Consider the following 20,767-nt stretch of genomic DNA (forward strand, 5'->3'; position numbering starts at 1 on the left):
TCAGATCTGGCCTTGGAACCTCTTAATTTAGGCAAATAGCCCTGACTGATACATACCTAGCTTTGGTGACAAGTAATGATCATTTTCTGGTTATCCTTTTATAGTATATTTCACAGAAATGAGCTAATTCTTACATGGTGCCCACATAACTCTTCTTGTGCTTCTTCCTCTTGGAGGCCTCATTCTACAGATGCTTTTGATACTGTTCTGAGAAAACTTGTGTGATCCCTCCCATCCCCTCCTATGCTCCTAACCTTAGGCTGGAGATGCCCCTAATCTCCTCTGTGGTTCCAGAATACCCTGTACTTGGCCTTGTTATAGCACTTTCACATGTTTGCAGGTTTGGGAGTATCTATTTTGCAGTGTTGTTGTGAGATAATACATGTAAAGTACTTGGGCTTGGCCTAGAGTGGCTGTTTTTGTTATTACTGTGGTTGCTCGTCTGCTTGTCAATCATCCCTATTGAAAGCTCTGAGGGAAGGGGCTGTGTCACTGCTCCCTAGCACAGTGCCTAGGACATTGGTAGATACTCAATAAACTTCCCAGGAAAGAAAAATGAGTTGAATAAAATGGGTTAAAGAGTAGCAAATACAGGGGATGAGTATGCTTTTCTTAATCGTTTAAATATATGTAAATAATAAGCGTATAATTTCTGATAGTTTCAGTGAGAAAAATTTTTTTATTTAAAATAAGCTAGATGCTTTTACTAGATTAAATAAAATACTCTACAAATGAGAATTTTAAATCCAGTATACCAAACCCAGTAATACCAGTCAGGGATTGTCCACCAATCCCCATTTAATAACATTTAAATGAAGTAACTTATAATTCTAAGAATATGTGCCTTTACTTAGAGAAAAATTTCCAAAGCAGTGTCACATTTCCTGGATATAACAGTGTCATGCTAGTAAGAGAAATTCTGTAATGTCAAGACAGCTAAGAAATGGTGATTTTCAAATGCAGAGACCCTTAGGCTTGCTCTGATGTTATTAATAGTATTTCTAAATCACAGAGACAGGCGACACATTTTATTTCAATAAGAGAATGAAAGCAAGAAGGGGACCTACACTATTTCTAGCCACTTATATTTATTAATATGTGCTTAACACTTTTAATGCCTTTGCTGCAGAGGGTAATAAGTGTTTTCGCAAAAAGATAGACTATTGGGACAAAGCTGGGGAGCTTGTGCATACAGAAAGTAGCCGATATCTCAAGACTCTCAGGGCTCTTGGAAATGCCGTGAATCATGCTTAATCTGGGGCTGCTGGGCCTTGTTTCCTGCCATCGATGTGTGCTGACTGTCAGGGGTCACTGTGGAATCCACGGTGGTTTCTTCCCGGAGACCCAGAGTTGTGGTCTCATCAGCACCGTAGGTCTCATAAACATCAGCTAATCCAGGGGTCATCAGTGGGTCTGCGGCTGCTGGGGGGACCCTGAGGGGTCCCCTGTTCTGCCCTGCAGGGCCTCTTGCTAGGTTGGGGATATTGCCTTTAGAATTAGCAAGAAGCCCTCCGAGGGCACCAGGTGCTAGCTCTGAAAGGAGAGCTGGGTTTTCTGGATCGGCTGGGTTGGCCTCTGGCACAGGGGGGTCTTGTGCACCTCCTTCTCCCTTCTCCGGGCCTTTGGTTCCAGCGACTGGGGAGTCAAATTCCAGAGTAAAGTCCCCGCCCATGGCTGGATTGGGGGGCATCCCTCCAAGGCTGGGCCTCGTGCCTCCAAATCCCGGGAACATGGCTCCATAGGCCATGGGGCCTCCTCTTCCTCCCTGGAAAAAACCATTTATCACGTATTATTAACTATACGATGCCATTATACCAGTCAGATTCACTGAGAAACCATAAAAAACTGATAAGGAACAGAGAATTGGCTGACAGCTTTGTGTAAGCACATTTCTCACTAAATTGTCTTCTGTACTTTTCTGGGTGGGGACGCTCACTTCTTTGAAAGGGAGATGAAGACCCTTTGAATGCCTGCGGAAGGGTAAGAGGGAAAGAAGTAGCGAAGTAGGGCAGAACCAAGTCTACAGGCAAAAGGTAGTTTGAATTTCATTTTAAGAAAACAATAAGCAGTTGGAAAGGGCAATACCATCATAAGACAAACAAAATCTGATGCATTCCTGAGTTTGTTGAGCAGAGTTTTGGAGGACATTGTCAGTATCATTTCTCAGTATCCCTCAAAATGAATGAAGCCCCATGTAATATTTTTTTCTTTTGCTTTAAAATTTTTTCCTTCCTTCCTTCTCTCCTTCCTTCCTTCTTCCCTCCCTCCCTCCCTCTGGAGAAACAGAAATATTTTCTTCCTGTGGACAGTTAAAATTCTAGAACTGACCATGTGTCCTTTTTTCCTTTGTTGCGAAAAATTTCAGGACCAAATCTTGGGCTTCTTACAGCAAGTGTGCAGGGCTTTGTAACTTTCATATCTGTATTCTCATTTCCTCATTTTAAATTCTATCTTCAATTTTTTGGTTATATTTATTGTGTTTTTCATAAGCTATAGTCAGGAATCTTATCTTATTTATCTTGCCTCCATAGGATCTTTTTATGTGTCTCACTCACAGAAGGCACTCAATAATGTTGAGATTCAAGTTTTCTTTCAGTGATGGCATGTTTACATGCATTTATTAACTCGATAGGATCCGTAGTTGATAATGATTTGTTAATTCAGTACGGTTTTACTTTGTTTTGCTTTGTGCTCTAACAGATGTAACGTAGAAATTTCTGAGGGAAAAAAGTCCAATTGTGTGAGTCTATTGATCTCAAATTTTAAAGTTGTAATATGCATAGATAATGATAAGAGAATAAGAATACACTTGACTTACATTGTTAATGTACTTTGAATTTTACAATAATCAAATTTTAAACTTGGTTAATTTTTTTTCTTTTTTTTTTTTTTTGTTTTTGTTTTTTTTTCCACACACACACACTGTATTTTATTTTTACAAGAGATAGATAGACTGACACCAAGCATTGTACATGGATGACCACAACAAAAGCAACAATGATTGCAATTACCAAACATGAAACACACTTATACTATGTCATAATATTGACATTCAGTCCAGTAATCCTCCACTGTAACAGCTCCTTTACTTTGCAGTGAAAATTGATTTGTATATTCTTTTCCTCTGAGTCCTTGTGGGATTTTTTTTTTTTAATTCAGACAGAAAGTCACAAAAATTATACTCATCCTCATCAGTTCACTCAGTCCCATGTAATTAATTTCTTTTTTTTCATCTTGATCTTTTGTTAGCAGTTTTATGAGTTCATCAGTTTTTCATTAGAGTTCTGAAAATGCTTATTCATTCAGTTCAGCAGTACAGTCAGTTACCAGAAACCTGTACTTGTCAGAGTCTTTTCCATGAATTTCTTGAAGATGAAACTCTTTTATAGGAACATATTTGCAAAATCATCAGAGTACACCCAGAACTGTCTGTAAATGACAAAAGACTTAAAAATGACCATGGTTAAAGATTTGATGAAAGTTCATAATAATGCAGTTGACAAGAAAATTAGTTATTTCTGAGATATACATTTTAAAGTAATAACTAGGATTATTACTTATAACATTATACCAGAACATATAAGATTTTTAGACGTTTCCTGTAATGTCTGAAACATTTATATTAACATATTTCCATATATATTTCCATACAAATACAAATATAAGATTTTTAGAAATTTCATGTAATGTCTGAAACATTTATATTAACATATTTCCATACATATTTCCATACAAATACAAATATAAGATTTTTAGAAATTTCATGTAATGTCTGAAACATTTATATTAACATATTTCCATACATATTTCCATACAAATACAAATATAAGATTTTTAGAAATTTCATGTAATGTCTGAAACATTTATATTAACATATTTCCATACATATTTCCATACAAATACAAGATTTTTAGAAATTTCATGTACTGTCTGAAACATTTATATTAACATATTTCCATACATATTTCCATACAAATACAAATATAAGATTTTTAGAAATTTCATGTAATGTCTGAAACATTTATATTAACATATTTCCATACAAATAACCCAATGAAAGTTTAGTATTAGTTGTTTTGTTTGTTTTTTTATACTGCAGGTTCTTATTAGGCATCAGTTTTATACACATCAGTGTATACATGTCAATCCCAATCGCCCAATTCAGCACATCACCATCCCCACCTCATCGCAGTTTTCCCCCCTTGGTGTCCATATGTCCATTCTCTACATCTGTGTCTCAACTTCTGCCCTGCAAACTGGCTCATCTGTACCATTTTTCTACGTTCCACATACATGCATTAACATACGATATTTGTTTTTCTCTTTCTGACTTACTTCACTCTGTATGACAGTCTCTAGATCCATCCACTTCTCAACAAATGACTCAATTTCGTTCCTTTTTATGGCTGAATAATATTCCATCGTATATATGTACCACAACTTCTTTATCCATTCGTCTGTTGATGGGCATTTAGGTTGCTTCCATGACCTGGCTATTGTAAATAGTGCTGCAATGAACATTCGGGTGCACGTGTCTTTTTGAATTACGGTTTTCTCTGGGTATATGCCCAGTAGTGGGATTGCTGGGTCATATGGTAATTCTATTTTTAGTTTTTTAAGGAACCTCCATATTGTTCTCCATAGTGGCTGTATCAATTTACATTCCCACCAACAGTGCAAGAGGGTTCCCTTTTCTCCACACCCTCTCCAGCATTTGTTGTTTGTAGATTTTCTGATGATGCCCATTCTAACAGGAGTGAGGTGATACCTCATTGTAGTTTTGATTTGCATTTCTCTAATAATTAGTGATGTTGAGCATCTTTTCATGTGCTTCGTGGCCGTCTGTATGTCTTCTTTGGAGAAATGTCTATTTAGGTCTTCTGCCCATTTTTGGATTGGGGTGTTTGTTTCTTTGATATTGAGCTGAATGAGCTGTTTATATATTTTGGAGATTAATCCTTTGTCCGTTGATTCATTTGCAAATATTTTCTCCCATTCTGAGGGTTGTCTTTTCGTCTTGTTTATGGTTTCCTTTGCTGTGCAAAAGCTTTGAAGTTTCATTAGGTCCCACTTGTTTATTTTTGTTTTTATTTCCATTACTCTAGGAGGTGGATCGAAAAAGATGTTGCTGTGATTTATGTCAAAGAGTGTTCTTCCTATGTTTTCCTCTAAGAGTTTTATAGTGTCCAGTCTTATATTTAGGTCTCTAATCCATTTTGAGTTTATTTTTGTGTATGGTGTTAGGGAGTATTCTAATTTCATTCTTTTACATGTGGCTGTCCAGTTTTCCCAGCACCACTTATTGAAGAGACTGTCTTTTCTCCATTGTATATCTTTGCCTCCTTTGTCATAGATTAGTTGACCATAGGTGCGTGGGTTAATCTCTGGGCTTTCTATCTTGTTCCATTGATCTATGTTTCTGTTTTTGTGCCAGTACCATATTGTCTTGATTACTGTAGCTTTGTAGTATAGTCTGAAGTCAGGGAGTCTGATTCCTCCAGCTCCATTTTTTTGCCTCAAGACTGTTTTGGCTATTCGGGGTCTTTTGTGTCTCCATACAAATTTTAAGATGATTTGTTCTAGCTCCGTAAAAAATGCCATTGGTAATTTGATAGGGATTGCATTGAATCTGTAGATTGCTTTGGGTAGTATACTCATTTTCACCATGTTGATTCTTCCAATCCAAGAACATGGTATATCTCTCCATCTGTTGGTATCATCTTTAATTTCTTTCATCAGTGTCTTATAGTTTTCTGCATACAGGTCTTTTGTCTCCCTAGGTAGGTTTATTCCTAGGTATTTTATTCTTTTTGTTGCAATGGTAAATGGGAGTGTTTCCATAATTTCTCTTTCAGATTTTTCATCATTAGTGTATAGGAATGCAAGAGATTTCTGTGCATTAATTTTGTAACCTGCAACTTTACCATATTCATTAATTAGCTCTAGCAGTTTTCTGGTGGCAGTTTTAGGATTCTCTATGTATAGTATCATGTCATCCGCAAACAGTGACAGTTTTACTTCTTCTTTTCCAATTTGTATTCCTTTTACTTCTTTTTCTTCTCTGATTGCCGTGGCTAGGACTTCCAAAACTATGTTGAATAATAGTGGTGAGAGTGGACATCCTTGTCTCGTTCCTGATCTTAGAGGAAATGCTTTCAGTTTTTCACCATTGAGAATGATGTTTGCTGTGGGTTTGTCATATATGGCCTTTATTATGTTGAGGTAGGTTCCCTCTATGCCCACTTTCTGGAGAGTTTTTATCATAAATGGGTGTTGAATTTTGTCAAAAGCTTTTTCTGCATCTATTGAGATGATCATATGGTTTTTCTTCTTCAATTTGTTAATATGGTGTATCACATTGATTGATTTGCGTATATTGAAGAATCCTTGCATCCCTGGGATAAATCCCACTTGATCGTGGTGTATGATCCTTTTAATGTGTTGTTGGATTCTGTTTGCTAGTATTTTGTTGAGGATTTTTGCATCTATATTCATCAGTGATATTGGTCTGTAATTTTCTTTTTTTGTAGTGTCTTTGTCTGGTTTTGGTATCAGGGTGATTGTGGCCTCATAGAATGAGTTTGGGAGAGTTCCTTCCTCTGCAATTTTTTGGAAGAGTTTGAGAAGGATGGGTGTTAGCTCTTCTCTAAATGTTTGATAGAATTCACCTGTGAAGCCATCTGGTCCTGGACTTTTGTTTGTGGGAAGATTTTTAATCACAGTTTCAATTTCATTACTTGTGATTGGTCTGTTGATATTTTCTGTTTCTTCCTGATTCAGTCTTGGAAGGTTATACCTTTCTAAGAATTTGTCCATTTCTTCCAGGTTGTCCATTTTATTGGCATAAAGTTGCTTGTAGTAGTCTCTTAGGATGTTTTGTATTTCTGCGGTGTCTGTTGTAACTTCTCCTTTTTCATTTCTGATTTTATTGATTTGAGTCCTCTCCCTCTTTTTCTTGATGAGTCTGGCTAATGGCTTATCAATTTTGTTTATCTTCTCAAAGAACCAACTTTTAGTTTTATTGATCTTTGCTATTGTTTTCTTTGTTTCTATTTCATTTATTTCTGCTCTGATCTTTATGATTTATTTCCTTCTGCTAACTTTGGGTTTTGTTTGTTCTTCTTTCTCTAGTTTCTTTAGGTGTAAAGTTAGATTGTTTACTTGAGATTTTTCTTGTTTCTTTAGGTAGGCTTGTATAGCTATAAACTTCCCTCTTAGAACTGCTTTTGCTGCATCCCATAGGTTTTGGGTCGTCGTGTTTTCATTGTCATTTGTCTCTAGGTATTTTTTTATTTCCTGTTTGATTCCTTCAGTGATCTCTTGGTTATTTAGTAACGTATTGTTTAGCCTCCATGTGTTTGTCTTTTTTACGTTTTTTTCCCTGTAATTCATTTCTAATCTCATAGCGTTGTGGTCAGAAAAGATGCTTGATATGATTTCAATTTTCTTAAATTTACTGAGGCTTGATTTGTGACCCAAGATGTGATCTATCCTGGAGAATGTTCCGTGTGCACTTGAGAAGAACGTGTAATCTGCCGTTCTTGGATGGAATGTCCTATATATATCAATTAAATCTATCTGGTCTATTGTGTCACTTAAAGCTTGTGTTTCCTTATTTATTTTCATTTTGGATGATCTGTCCATTGGTGTAAGTGAGGTGTTAAAGTCCCCCACTATGATTGTGTTACTGTCGATTTCCTCTTTTATAGCTGTTAGCAGTTGCCTTATGTATTGAGGTGCTCCTATGTTGGGTGCATATATATTTATAATTGTTATATCTTCTTCTTGGATTGATCCCTGGATCATTATGTAGTGTCCTTCCTTGTCTCTTGTAACATTCTTTATTTTAAAGTCTATTTTATCTGATATGAGTATAGCTACTCCAGCTTTCTTTTGATTTCCATTTGCATGGAATATCTTTTTCCATCCCCTCACTTTCAGTCTGTATGTGTCCCTAGGTCTGAAGTGGGTCTCTTGTAGACAGCATATATATGGGTCTTGTTTTTGTATCCATTCAGCCAGTCTATGTCTTTTGGTTGGGGCATTTAATCCATTCACGTTTAAGGTAATTATTGATATGTATGTTCCTATGACCATTTTCTTAATTGTTTTGGGTTTGTTTTTGTAGGTCCTTTTCTTCTCTTGTGTTTCTCACTTAGAGAAGTTCCTTTAGCATTTGTTGTAGAGCTGGTTTGGTGGTGCTGAATTCTCTTAGCTTTTGCTTGTCTGTAAAGCTTTTGATTTCTCCATCAAATCTAAATGAGATCCTTGCTGGGTAGAGTAATCTTGGTTGTAGGTTCTTCCCTTTCATCACTTTAAGTATTTCATGCCACTCCCTTCTGGCTTGCAGAGTTTCTGCTGAGAAATCAGCTGTTAACCTTATGGGGGTTCCCTTGTATGTTATTTGTCGTTTTTCCCTTGCTGCTTTCAATAATTTTTCTTTGTCTTTAATTTTTGCCACTTTGATTACTATGTGTCTCGGCGTGTTTCTCCTTGGGTTTATTCTGTATGGGACTCTCTGCGCTTCCTGGACTTGGGTGGCTATTTCCTTTCCCATGTTAGGGAAGTTTTCGATTATAATCTCTTCAAATATTTTCTCTGGTCCTTTCTCTCTCTCTTCTCCTTCTGGGACCCCTATAATGCGAATGTTGTTGCGTTTAATGTTGTCCCAGAGGTCTCTTAGGCTGTCTTCATTTCTTTTCATTCTTTTTTCTTTAGTCTGTTCCGCAGCAGTGAATTCCACCATTCTGTCTTCCAGGTCACTTATCCGTTCTTCTGCCTCAGTTATTCTGCTATTGATTCCTTCTAGTGTAGTTTTCATTTCAGTTATTGTATTGGTCATCTCTGTTTGTTTGTTCTTTAATTCTTCTAGGTCTTTGTTAATCATTTCTTGCATCTTCTCAATCTTTGCCTCCATTCTTATTCCGAGGTCCTGGATCATCTTCATTATCATTATTCTGAATTCTTTTTCTGGAAGGTTGCCTATCTCCACTTCATTTAGTTGTTTTTCTGGGGTTTTTTCTTGTTCCTTCATCTGGTACACAGCCCTCTGCCTTTTCATCTTCTCTGTCTTTCTGTAACTGTGGTTTTTGGTCCACAGGCTGCAGGATTGTAGTTTTTCTTGCTTCTGTTGTCTGCCCTCTGGTGGTTGAGGCTATCTAAGAGGCTTGATGGGAGGCTCTGGTGGTGGGTAGAGCTGACTGTTGCTGTGGTGGTCAGAGCTCAGTAAAACCTTAATCCACTTGACTGTTGATGGGTGGGGCTGGGTTCCCTCCCTGTTGCTGTGGCGATCAGAGCCCAGTAAAACCTTAATCAACTTCACTGTTGATGGGTGGGGCTGGGTTCCCTCCCTGTTGGTTGTTTTGCCTGAGGCAACCCAACACTGGAGCCTACCCGTGCTCTTTGGTGGGGTTAATGGCAGACTCTGGGAGGGCTCACGCCAAGGAGAACTTCCCAGGACCTCTGCTGCCAGTGTCCTTATCCCCACGGTGAAACAGAGCCACCACTCGCCTCTGCAGGAGACCCCCCAACACCAGCAGGTACGTCTGGTTCAGTCTCCCCCAGGGTCACTGCTCCTTCCCCTGGGTCCCGATGCACACATTACTTTGTGTGTGCCCTCCAAGAGTGGGGTCTCTGTTTCCCCCAGTCCTGTCACAGTCCTGCAATCAATTCCCACTAGACTTCAAAGTCTGATTCTCTAGGAATTCCTCCTCCTGTTGCTGGACCCCCAGGTTGGGAAGCCTGACGTGGGGCTCAGAACCTTTACCAGTGCGTGGACTCTGTGGTATAAGTGTTCTCCAGTCTGTGAGTCACCCACCCAGCAGTTATGGGATTTGATTTTACTCTGATTGCGCCCCTCCTACCGTCTCACTGTGGCTTCTCCTCTGTCCTTGGACGTGGGGTGTCCTCCTTGGTGAAGTCCAGGGTCTTCCTGTCAATGATTGTCCAGCAGCCAGTTGTGATTCTGGTGCTCTCGCAAGAGGGAGTGAGAGCACGTCCTTCTACTCCGCCATCTTGGTTAATCTCCAATTTTTTTTTCTTTTTGATCTCTCAATTTTGAGGTCTAAATGATTTGCTATTTTGTTGAATTTGTTGTTTTGAGGGGTTAAGTGGTCTGAGAAGTAACGGGAACTTCATGAACCAAGTGTATCTTTTTTGGTTTAAAGCGTTTGCTGTTCAATAATGGTGGCTTTTCAAGAGAGGTTTCTCCTGTTCTCATATTCAAGAAATGGGGCAAAATCCTATGTGCAAGAATGGTCATCACTCAGAAATGACTATATGGGAAATGTGATGAAATCTTTGCATGCTGCTTCAGAATCAAGCTTTTGGTTTTGGAGTGGAACAACTTGAGTCCCATGCTGTATATTCAGCTACATTCAGGGCCAACACCTCTTGCAGCCAGTCATCTGTGACTGTTCTCCCTTGGCCACTATTTTAAGAAGACTTTGAAGACATTACTCACAGCCATTTCTTCTGAGCTCATGATGCCAAGTCTGGCAGAAGCGTTCTGTTCAAAAAGAAACACAGCATCATATTATGAGCCAGCTGACTCCTATTATCTTTGTAACTACTCAAGACAAAGTTAAAAGTCATTTAGTCTTTCCTTAAACCTTAATATTAATGCTGTGTCCAGAGGCAGGGTAAAGTGGAGAGATGAGTTATTATTAAATAAATGTAGCCAATTTGGATAATTAAGATAGAAAATTTACCTTTTCTTTAATGCCACTGTGTGTGTGTGTGTGTGTGTGTGTGTGTGTGTGTGTGTTTGTATGCCTGGCCAGAATTATCCAAATAGGAAGTGTGCCTCCTTGCCATTTCAGTTGCTGACTTAGGCATTCAGAGAATATGGAATCTATTGTTTGAGGCCTGGATTTTATAATATTATCTCTTAAGATAACATTTAATTAAAATGATACTTTTTATAGGATAAAGACTTACCAATTGATTCGCTCCGTAGGACATGTAAAATATTCCTGGATAAAGCTAAATATAAATACAATAATCATCACAAAATGCATTTCCCAAGAGAAAAACTTTTAAGTAAATCACAGAGAAGTGGTATTAAAAAAACTTACTGGAGGTGGTTTATTTTGTGGCATTGGTCCCTGAGATATCAAACGGGCTATTGGAAACATCTTTAAGTGGTAGAAAGAGAATAAACAATTCATATTTGCTATAACACAGGCAAACCTCCCATTATGGCCATTTCTAGGAGTTATATGAAACATATGTTCAGATGGATTACTATGATAAACAAGTATTTAATACTTAAGCAAACAAAGGAACCAGTTATATTTCATATTTATGGATAAATGGGGCAATTAAAATTTTTTACTCTCCTTTCTTGAAGTATAGAGATGTATTTCCCAAGAAAGTGTCTTACTGAGATTTGTACTTACCGATGGATCTTGTGGATCAGCAAAATCCATTCCTGGCAACTGCATTACAGATAAATATTAAAATTACTGAACAATTAGAATAGACGAAGTGAACTTAAAACGTTCTTATCTTATTTACGATTATGATAAAACAATCTAGAATGAATTTCCTTGTTTTTACTTTCATTTTGTCTCCGAGGGTACAACCAAAGAGATTACAGTTGCCCTTTACTGACATGACTCAAGTGCACAGAGGGGAGATGGGGCATGTCTGTCATGAGTTTGCTTTGTTTTGCAGAATAGAAAGTAATGAATTTTGGAATCAGAGCATGCCAGATTGGTTTGAATGCTGGCTGTGCCACTTAATTTTTGTGTAATACTGGGAAAATTTTATAACCTCTTAAAATCTGTCTTTTTAAAAAAGGATGATAATATCTATCTTTATAGGATTGGAGTCAGGATGATATGTGGGGATGTTAAATGCCTGCAGCATACTAGTTACATGATACCTTCCTTTTCTGTCCATTGCTCTTTTCTCGATATTATTACATGATACTTTTGCTTGATTGTCTTCTCGATTACCAGATAGAGAAATAATAATGCAAAAATACTATTTGCAATGCTGAGGGATCAATCACTCTTCTCAGTCCTTCCAACACTGAAAAAAGAGCCTGATGATAAGAAGGCTGGACTTCTCTGGGCTGTCCTATTTCCCCTGAAAGCTTTCATCTTTTGTAACTAAGAAACCAATTTTACAGGAACAGGATCTTTTAGAATCCATGCCCCATCTCAGATGGCAAAGGGCAGGAATGGATATTTATATTCTACTCCCAGATATGTCAATTGCTTGAAAACATATTTGTATTTTTGTGCATTATGCCCAAAGCTCTGATTATTTAAATGTGCTCTGCAAATCGGTTTTCTTTCACTAAGTTAATGGACGATCCAGATCTGACTTCAGAGAAGGGAATTACCTCGGTCTTCGGTGGCTTTTCTGATGGTACCACCTGTTGTTGAATCATTGGCCCCCCTGATTGCTGCAAGGGCGGATGCCCCGGGTAAATCGGAGGCTGAGGTATTCCCTTCTGGACTGTGTTCGGGACGGAGGTTACAACGCTGGGCTGGAGGAAAGGTTTCTGTCCTGGCTGTGGAGGCTGCAGGGATGGCTGCGATGGGAGAGGTGGGGGATGCACAGGCAAAGAATATTCATACTGCAGAGAAATTTGAAAGGAGCGTCAGGAAGCGATGGCTCACTGAACTGTGGTGTCTGACAAAGCAAAAGGGCTTGGGGAACTTTCTACTTGGAATAGAGTCTAGGAGACTTGTCTTGAAGATGTGTTCCATAGGAAGCATTGATTCACTTAAAGTCAATGTTTTTGGGGGCAGTCTGGTAGGTGTTTACCTCCCCTACTTCCTTTGGGGCTACCACTGCGCGTGAAGATGGAAAGCTATATGAACTTCTGGGTAGACTGAGCCGTTTCGTCCTCTGGGTTCCCACAGCTGCCTCTCTGTATCTCTATTTTAACACTTTCTCACTGGATTACAATTACTCGTGATAAAGCTTTGTCCCTTGGTCAGCTGACAGAGAATAATATGTCTTATTTATCTTTATAGCCCCAGGACTTAACATAGGTCCTAATAAGTGACTGGCACAGGTTAGATAATATATTTTTTGAGTTAATGAAAGGAGAAAGGGTAATTAAATAAAATACCAATCAAATTCTTACATCATGAGTTCATTGTGGAAACAATCAAGTGGAGAGAGAATCACCATTAACATAATTTACTGTCCCACTAAATGTGGCTTGGTGAGTAATGCTGCTTGTTATGGAAAACCATCTGGAATCAAAAGTTCCTGTTAAAACAACCATGTTTTGTTGCTCCTCTTTGAAATTACCTGTTGTGAACAGCTCCCTATTATTTTTAAATTGTTTGCAAGCTCCTCAAAGTGGCTTAGAAGTCTCACACCTAGAGGGGTGGGATAGGGAGGATGGGAGAGAGACGCAAGAGGGAGGAGATATGGGGATATATGTATATGTATAGCTGATTCACTTTGTTATAAAGCAGAAACTAACACACCATTGTAAAGCAATTATACTCCAATAAAGATGTTAAAACAAAACAAAACAAAAAACAAACAAAAAAGAAGTCTCACAACAATCTGGCTGTGCTTCATCTCTTCAACCATTGCTCATCTCTAAACTCCTGGGCTTTCATTACTTGTACCTCATTCATTACTTATACCTCACGACATAGCACCTTGTAATATGTTGTCTTGTCTTATCCCCTAATCAGATGTGAAATTTTGTAAGCTTTGGAGTCATTCTTAAACGCCTTTACTTTCATTTCCAATCTACTGTTTGGTTTATGTATTTGTTAGGCATCTAGTAAATAATGATTGACTGATTGATGTATTTATTAATTGCTTAGGGTTTATGATGTTTTAACTAGGAATGTTTGGCATCATTTAAAATGTGTCTTTTAGTAATTATTTAAGGAATCTTGACTAAAGTCAGAATTTTCCAGGATATAGCCTGCTTTCATTTTCAAGCTAGTTTATTTATTGTTATTGTTCATATCTTTAACATAGGTCTCTATATTTTAGAAGCCATATCTTCTTATTTGAAGTAAATATACAAATGGGTTGAAAATTTGGACCATTTTATTTTAAATTTTCCTAAGTACTAAAAACAGTTATAGGTTTTGATTTATTGTTATTTGGAAAATTTTTTATTCATTACTGTTACCTGTCTGTGGTTACTATATGACAACTTAGAGAAGGCAAGCAGGGGAATATTTTAAAGCTTGAAGTTTCAGACACATTGATGCAATTAACTTACCTGTTGAGTTTCATGTTCCCTTGGTCTCCTCCATGGGAAAGAGGAATGTGGTGGGAGGAGACCATGCATCCACAAAGAATTAAATTACTTCCCAAAGCCAAATCTTGAATACTAAAGACATGGAGAAAAAAAGTATGCTTATATTTCAGTGTTTTCTTAAACTTGGTTTACATTTTCTAAAAAATCCACAGTAAGTGTAGAAATAGCAAAAGTAAGAGTGTTATTGGTTAATTTAATGTGGCTAGGTTAAGTCTTCCAATAGACTTGCTTTTTATTCTGAGCCAGTCTGACATATTCCCATAAACTGCTTTGAGATTTTGCTTTTTTAAGCATTCGTATTTTGGGCTGTATAATAAAATTAATAATACAAAAAAGAATTGTTTTCTTACTGAAGAAAATTCAACATTATTTTTATTTTCTCCTACCATCCCGTCCTAGGTATTTATTTTGTTTTAGGTTATCTCAATTACTCATTTGCTTTTTCAGTATTTAGGATATTGTTTATTCACAAACAAATTTTATGAATTACAGTGCTGTTGCTAATATCACTACCACCAACACCATGAATATTTGCAATAAGAATTATTTGAAAATAAGGTTACCTGAGAAAGCATGTTTAATCCCTGCAAACTTCCCAACTGTCTCATTGTCTATCAAGAAAAAAAAAAGTGGGTTAGTGTTTGTCACATATGTTCTTTTTGTTTATGACACAATTGATTTTCAACATATGGTAGTATTAGTACAAAGTTTGGGGTGGGTCAATTTGAATAAAATAAGAGACACAAATCATCACTAAAAAGTGGAAATGTTAAATGTGGTTCTGCCATTGTTGTTATCGCTGCTATTAAAATAGTGAGCTTGCTTTTCATCATTAATTAAAAGAAAAAATATCATTTAAGTGGAGGTCATATTGAAACATGGGAAAATAGCTCACTGAATTGAAATATAAATATAATCACGAGGACATTGTCTCATTGACTCTTTTTTCCCCCTTTTAACTTACTTTGCCTTTTACAAATCCAGCCCGAAGAGGAATTTGAAAAAACAGGCAAACAAACCAAACAAATTAAAACAAAACAACCCTACCTTCTTCCCAAATAAAAGTTCTCAAAATAATAAATATAAAAAACACTGGGGAAAATGGTAAGTATCTAGATAGATGGTCACGAATGCTGCCAATTCAAGTGAAAGTCAATTTCATTTTTCCTGGGAAGAGGTTTAGAGTGCTTTGAGTTGAGTTTAAGCTAGAAAGTAAGAAAAAAAAAAAAAAACTCAGTGAAATTAGCTTCATTGTGAAATAAGCTTCTAGCACAAAGTATCGATTGCCCTCAGACTGTCATGATATAAATAAATTTTGCAAGACCTTGTAAAAAATTTGTAATCTCATAAATATTTTTCTATTCATAACTGTTTATATTTTTTACTGATATCTGAAACATTTCTATTTCGCTGGGGTTTTCTAGACAGAGTATATGTTAGGTATAAGAACTGCAATAAGACAGACAGAGGCTCTGCAGGAGGCACTATAGTACAGTGTTAATGCTATTTACAGTCCTCATAAACAATTACATTTTGTAAGATAAACTTTCCTCATGGGAACTTTATCATATGCTATACAGAGAAGGAACTAAGTATAAGCCATTTGTGACTTCAGAATAATGTGTTTCAATTAATGTATATATAATATGTATTAGGTGTTAAATATTAGTATTGCTTTGATCACACACAGATGATGTTCTAAAGACCAAAACAACTGAAAATTTAAAATTGCAGTAAAATTATAAGATGGGGCTCTAATAAATGTCACAAACTTCTCTAGAACTGAGCAGGAGGACAGCCACTGACTTCTGGCCAGGAAAACTGAGAAACATCCCATGTATTTCTCTCTTATCAAGAACATACCAATGTAAAGATTATATGTAAATACTCTGACAATACATACCTCAAGGCTCAAACTAGCCATGCCTGGTGTCCCAGGTTGCTGAGGAAACACCTAAATGGAAATAAGAATAATTTTGAATTTTCTTTGATGAGAAACTTCCTTACACACTGAAAATAGAAAGCCACACGTATACATAAGGGCCAGCTAATATTGGTTTATTACCCAAATGACTTGAGCTTTTGGGTAGAATGAAGAAGAACTTAAATTGTTTGGAGTATTAACATAATATTAAAAATTTTTTTTTTTGGCTGCACCGCACGGCTTGTGGGATCCTAGTTCCCTGACCAGGGACTGAAGCCAGGCCCTTGGCAGTGAAAGCATGGAATCCTAACCACTGGACCGCCAGGGAATTCCTAATATTTAATAATTTTGCTCCCACATGAATCATCTACCCTTTATCTACATCTTAATGCTATATTGCTTTAAAAGCAAAATTTGACTTAGTTTGAAAGTTACGTTGAAAACAGATGAGAAGTAAAAGAAACAAAATAGAAAACTAATAACTCAACTTAGATATTATCACATAGAAAAGCAAAGGGAACAAACTCAAACTCAGTTTTCTTGTGTGTTTGACAAATCTACATACCTGGTTTGTGGAATGTGGTGTGGGATCACGGCATTCGGCAAAACCATGTGTAAAACCTAACTTGCCTCCGATTCAAAGGGCTTCAACAAATCCTCCATCATCTTTAGTGAAAGATTATTATTTAAAATTTTTTTTTCTTCTTTTTTTGTTTTTATTTTTATTGTGAAAGATTATTTTATGTATAAACCTGTTGATCTGTGTTTATATTTTTGGGATCATATCAAAGGCATTTTTTCTGAAATAAAAGGTATTCTAGTACCAAGTACTATTATACTTATTGTGTTCATTTAAAAGTTGTTAAAAAATATAGCTATATTTACAGCTAGGTTTTTAAACTGTAAGATATTTTCCTTTCTAAGCCAATCCTTATTAATATGCATGAATACAAGTGGGGAAAAAAACCAGAGAATGGAAGAGAAGAGTAACAATTAGAGTAAATTGGATTTTGAGGGGTTTTGGTTCTTTGGATATTCTTACATCTAGAGTCAAGGGGTTTTAATGCCTTACTTCCTTCATTTAAACCACAGGTATTTTTGGAGTCTCCATGAAATGTATTGGGATTATTTTTCCTTTGTGAGGAAGTTCAGGAATATTTTTCTGAGCATATGTTATTTGCCTCCACGTCCTACATTTTTATACAGGTAAAATCCCACCTTCTGGGTCATGGTGCAAATTTCTTCAAATAATTCAGTTTTGCAAGTGGATAGAAGGGAAGGAGTTATAAATGTGTAGCAAATACTCCAAGTAGAGAAGGAGGTTACCTTTGTAGACTAAAAGAGTGATATGTGTATGTGTGTGGTGAGAAAATTGTTTGGAATTTGAGGGGATGTGAGAGTAGAGCCTTCTTTCCTCCTATTAGCCAGTACAAAAATAAGGTAACTGGGATAGATTCAACTACAGGACAAAGTATACTTTGCTTCTATTTGATCCAAGTCCTGAATTAATGAGCAATATTTACATGAATGTAGATAGACAGAGGATATCTTTCCCAGGAGGAAGTAAAAGGAGGAGAACATCTGATTTGGCAGTTGGCAATCTTAAGCCATTGTCCTCTTGCTCAGGGTGGACATGACTGACACAGGTGTGGACCATTGTAAGTTCCAAGAGTGTTAAGGTGTTAGACTGATGGTGGATGGCTGAGGTGACCCCAATGTCAGTATCATACAAAGGTAAGCTAAGGTGGCAGCTTTAATTTTTCTTTCATTTAAAATTCATGTTGAGTAATGTAAAAGAAACTCTTTTTATCTGTAGAATGGAGGTTTTCATCCTAGTAGTCAGTTTTCATCCCCCTTTTTCAAAATGTTTTAACTTTAAGAAGCTCAAATGGCTACTCCTTTGTCTCAAGGAACTTAAACATTTAAAGCTCATTTAAGGCCACCTGTGAGCTCCTCAAGACAAGAGACCACGTCACATTTAATTTCACATCTCCGATGCCAGCACATTGCTGGATACACTGCAGGTGCTCGGTCAAATGCATGAAGCAGCTGAATAATGTCTTCATGTAAACAGAATCACATGATATTGGCTGGGGTAGTTCAGTGCTCAAAGGATTGTATTCATATGAAATCATCTCAATATATCATAGAATGTACCAGGTGCAGGACTGTAACATACAAGTAGCCCATTGCATAGCGTGTTTAAATTTAAGAAACTTCAGTGCTTAGTCACATAGTATCTCCCTATAAGGCAAATTTGTTGGTTAATTACTAGCTTCAAATGGAATTACTTAGCTCAGTTTTGTAACCATAGTAATTTGGCTAATGCTGTTCTTTTAAAAATGAAGAAGAAAACGTACTTTACTTTTTTGGAGAAATTTCCTCTTTCCATTTCGATTTCATAATGGTAGCAGGTAATTGATAATAAATTTGTGCTGTGACATTGTTGGAGACCACATACATCTTTTAACTTTGAGTGAATGGAATAAGATGTAGAAGTTGTCTTTGGAATATTTAAAATATCTTTTTGAATAAGAAAATTTTATATTTGGCTTACTGCTTTTGGATTATAAGGGCTGACATCTGGGCACCTGACTTTTGACTCAGTAGGAGGATACCACTGGATTAATCCCAATGAGTCCAATTACGGACACTCAGCCATTTCCTTCAGTGTTGTTTGGTGCCTGGCAATGTCTCTACTAGGGTACCCTCTAGAAGACTGACTTACCGGCACTGCAGAACTCATTTTCAGGAGGCACAGGATCAGTATCATGTCCTTCATTTTGAAAAGTGGGATCTGAAACAGAGTTGGATTGGCGAATCAAATCGGATGAATTTTTATTTCAGGATGGCTAAAAGACAATATTTCCATGAGCTCTTTTTTTTTTTTTTTAACTAATGAGAACCTACTATTTATTTATTTATTTATTTTATTTTATTTTTTTATGTTTTTTTTTTTTTCACACACACACACTGTATCCATGAGCTCTTTGCTCTTCCAAAACGACTAGGTTCAAAACAAAACAAAACAAAACCAAAACAGATAAATGTTGCCAAACAACTGATTTTTATTTATTAGTTTTTGGAATGAATTGACAAGCAATTAAAAAATTTCTAAGTACTTTTTTTTTTTTTATGGAGCTACCACCTAAATGAACATGTGGGAACACTTCCATGAATATTTAATTTCATTTCATAAAATAAATTATGAATTAAAAAAATCCCTTCCACTATGTGAAATGTTGGTCTATTAAGTATGATTCACAGGATTTTTTACTTTGTTTCCCTCCAGAATAAATTTTGAAATGCATTTTAAATGTAATACAACCAACAGTCATTTCATAACAAACCTTTATGTGCAGATATAAAGGGTATACCATTCTATGTTTAGGTTAGCCAGGAAACCATGCCAATAATTATCTTTTAAAAATAAAAATTAACTAAATATTTTAATTTCCTTTGATATTAGTGGAAAATATGTCTCAAAATTGAGTTTTCCTCTTTCTAAAATGAATTATCTCTTTAGTTTATTCTATAAGTCCAGAAGGCACTTTACTCTCACATGAACAGAAATCTGACTAGTCAAGAGATTTGCTCAACTTCTAATACTTTTCCAAATTAGGTACTGTCACTAAAAATCACAAATAGTAAAAAAAGTCTATAGGTAAGTCTTTTTTTCCTTAGCTGAAAGGGTATTAGGCAGGTCTCCTCTGGAACACGCTAATAATGGTTCACAATAAGCTATTATTCAGCTTCTGGTGACAAATGAAGATAAATCCTCTTTATAAAAGCTGCCTGGAGATAGGAAAAAAGAACTTACAGGAATCACATGGAAATCATAAAATCACATTTTACCTTCAATGCTGGCATGCACTGTGCTCTCAGGGCCTGGTGATGCCAACCAAGATAGTTCTAAGAAAAGAAGATTAAAATTTTTTTCTGGACTGTGCCTGGGACTCACTCTGTATCCCTCATTCAGGGAAGACCTGAAACCTTTATTTAAAGTGCCAATCCACCAATCAAAGTGAAGCTAAATGGGGGGAAAAAAACACAACAACTCTGCTCCTGCAATTAGCCCACACCCTTTTATTTCATGCAAGGACATTGGCCCAGTAGAGTCTCATTATTTTTAATTGTAACTCAACCCCTGTATTTATTCAGAGAACTCGATTGCAGAGAAGACACTGAAGGAATAATGAACATAAACTCTAAAGACAATGGTTTTGGTGAGCCGGGGTGGGGGGGGAATATATGTAAAATAGGGGCAAAATAAACCCTTATCTGTTTTGTGCAGGTTTTTATCTTCAGGTAAAGTTAGTGACCCAGTGCTAGTATTCTCAGGATTTTCACTTTCATGTTTGTTGTGGTAAAAGTAACTCTCCTCCCTTCTCCCAACATACACACAATCTAGAAGGAAACACTAAAATAACTTTCTGGGCTTAGAAGAGAGGATGAAAATATTAGATGGATAATGAATATGTTATGATTTTTTCCTCAGAATTTCCTAGATATTTTCGTATCTGAAGATTATAGACTAGAGATAGCCAAACTTTTGCAAGAAATTTCAGTTGGACCCTCTGAAATAA

At 36.6% G+C, this 20,767-nt stretch overlaps 1 protein-coding gene across 1 annotated transcript; it reads right to left on the reverse strand.

Moving 5' to 3' along the window:
- Nucleotides 1-1,219: 1,219 nt before the first annotated feature.
- AMBN (ameloblastin) lies at nt 1,220-20,051 on the reverse strand. The gene is given in 11 exon segments (XM_007193563.2): nt 1,220-1,765; nt 10,463-10,507; nt 10,939-10,983; nt 11,076-11,135; nt 11,400-11,438; nt 12,353-12,589; nt 14,219-14,329; nt 14,821-14,868; nt 16,161-16,211; nt 18,910-18,978; nt 20,037-20,051. Coding segments are annotated over 11 exon segments (1,266 nt in total).
- Nucleotides 20,052-20,767: the final 716 nt, after the last annotated feature.

The sequence above is a fragment of the Balaenoptera acutorostrata genome, chromosome 5, assembly GCF_949987535.1.
Source record: "Balaenoptera acutorostrata chromosome 5, mBalAcu1.1, whole genome shotgun sequence".
Lineage (NCBI taxonomy): Eukaryota > Metazoa > Chordata > Mammalia > Artiodactyla > Balaenopteridae > Balaenoptera > Balaenoptera acutorostrata.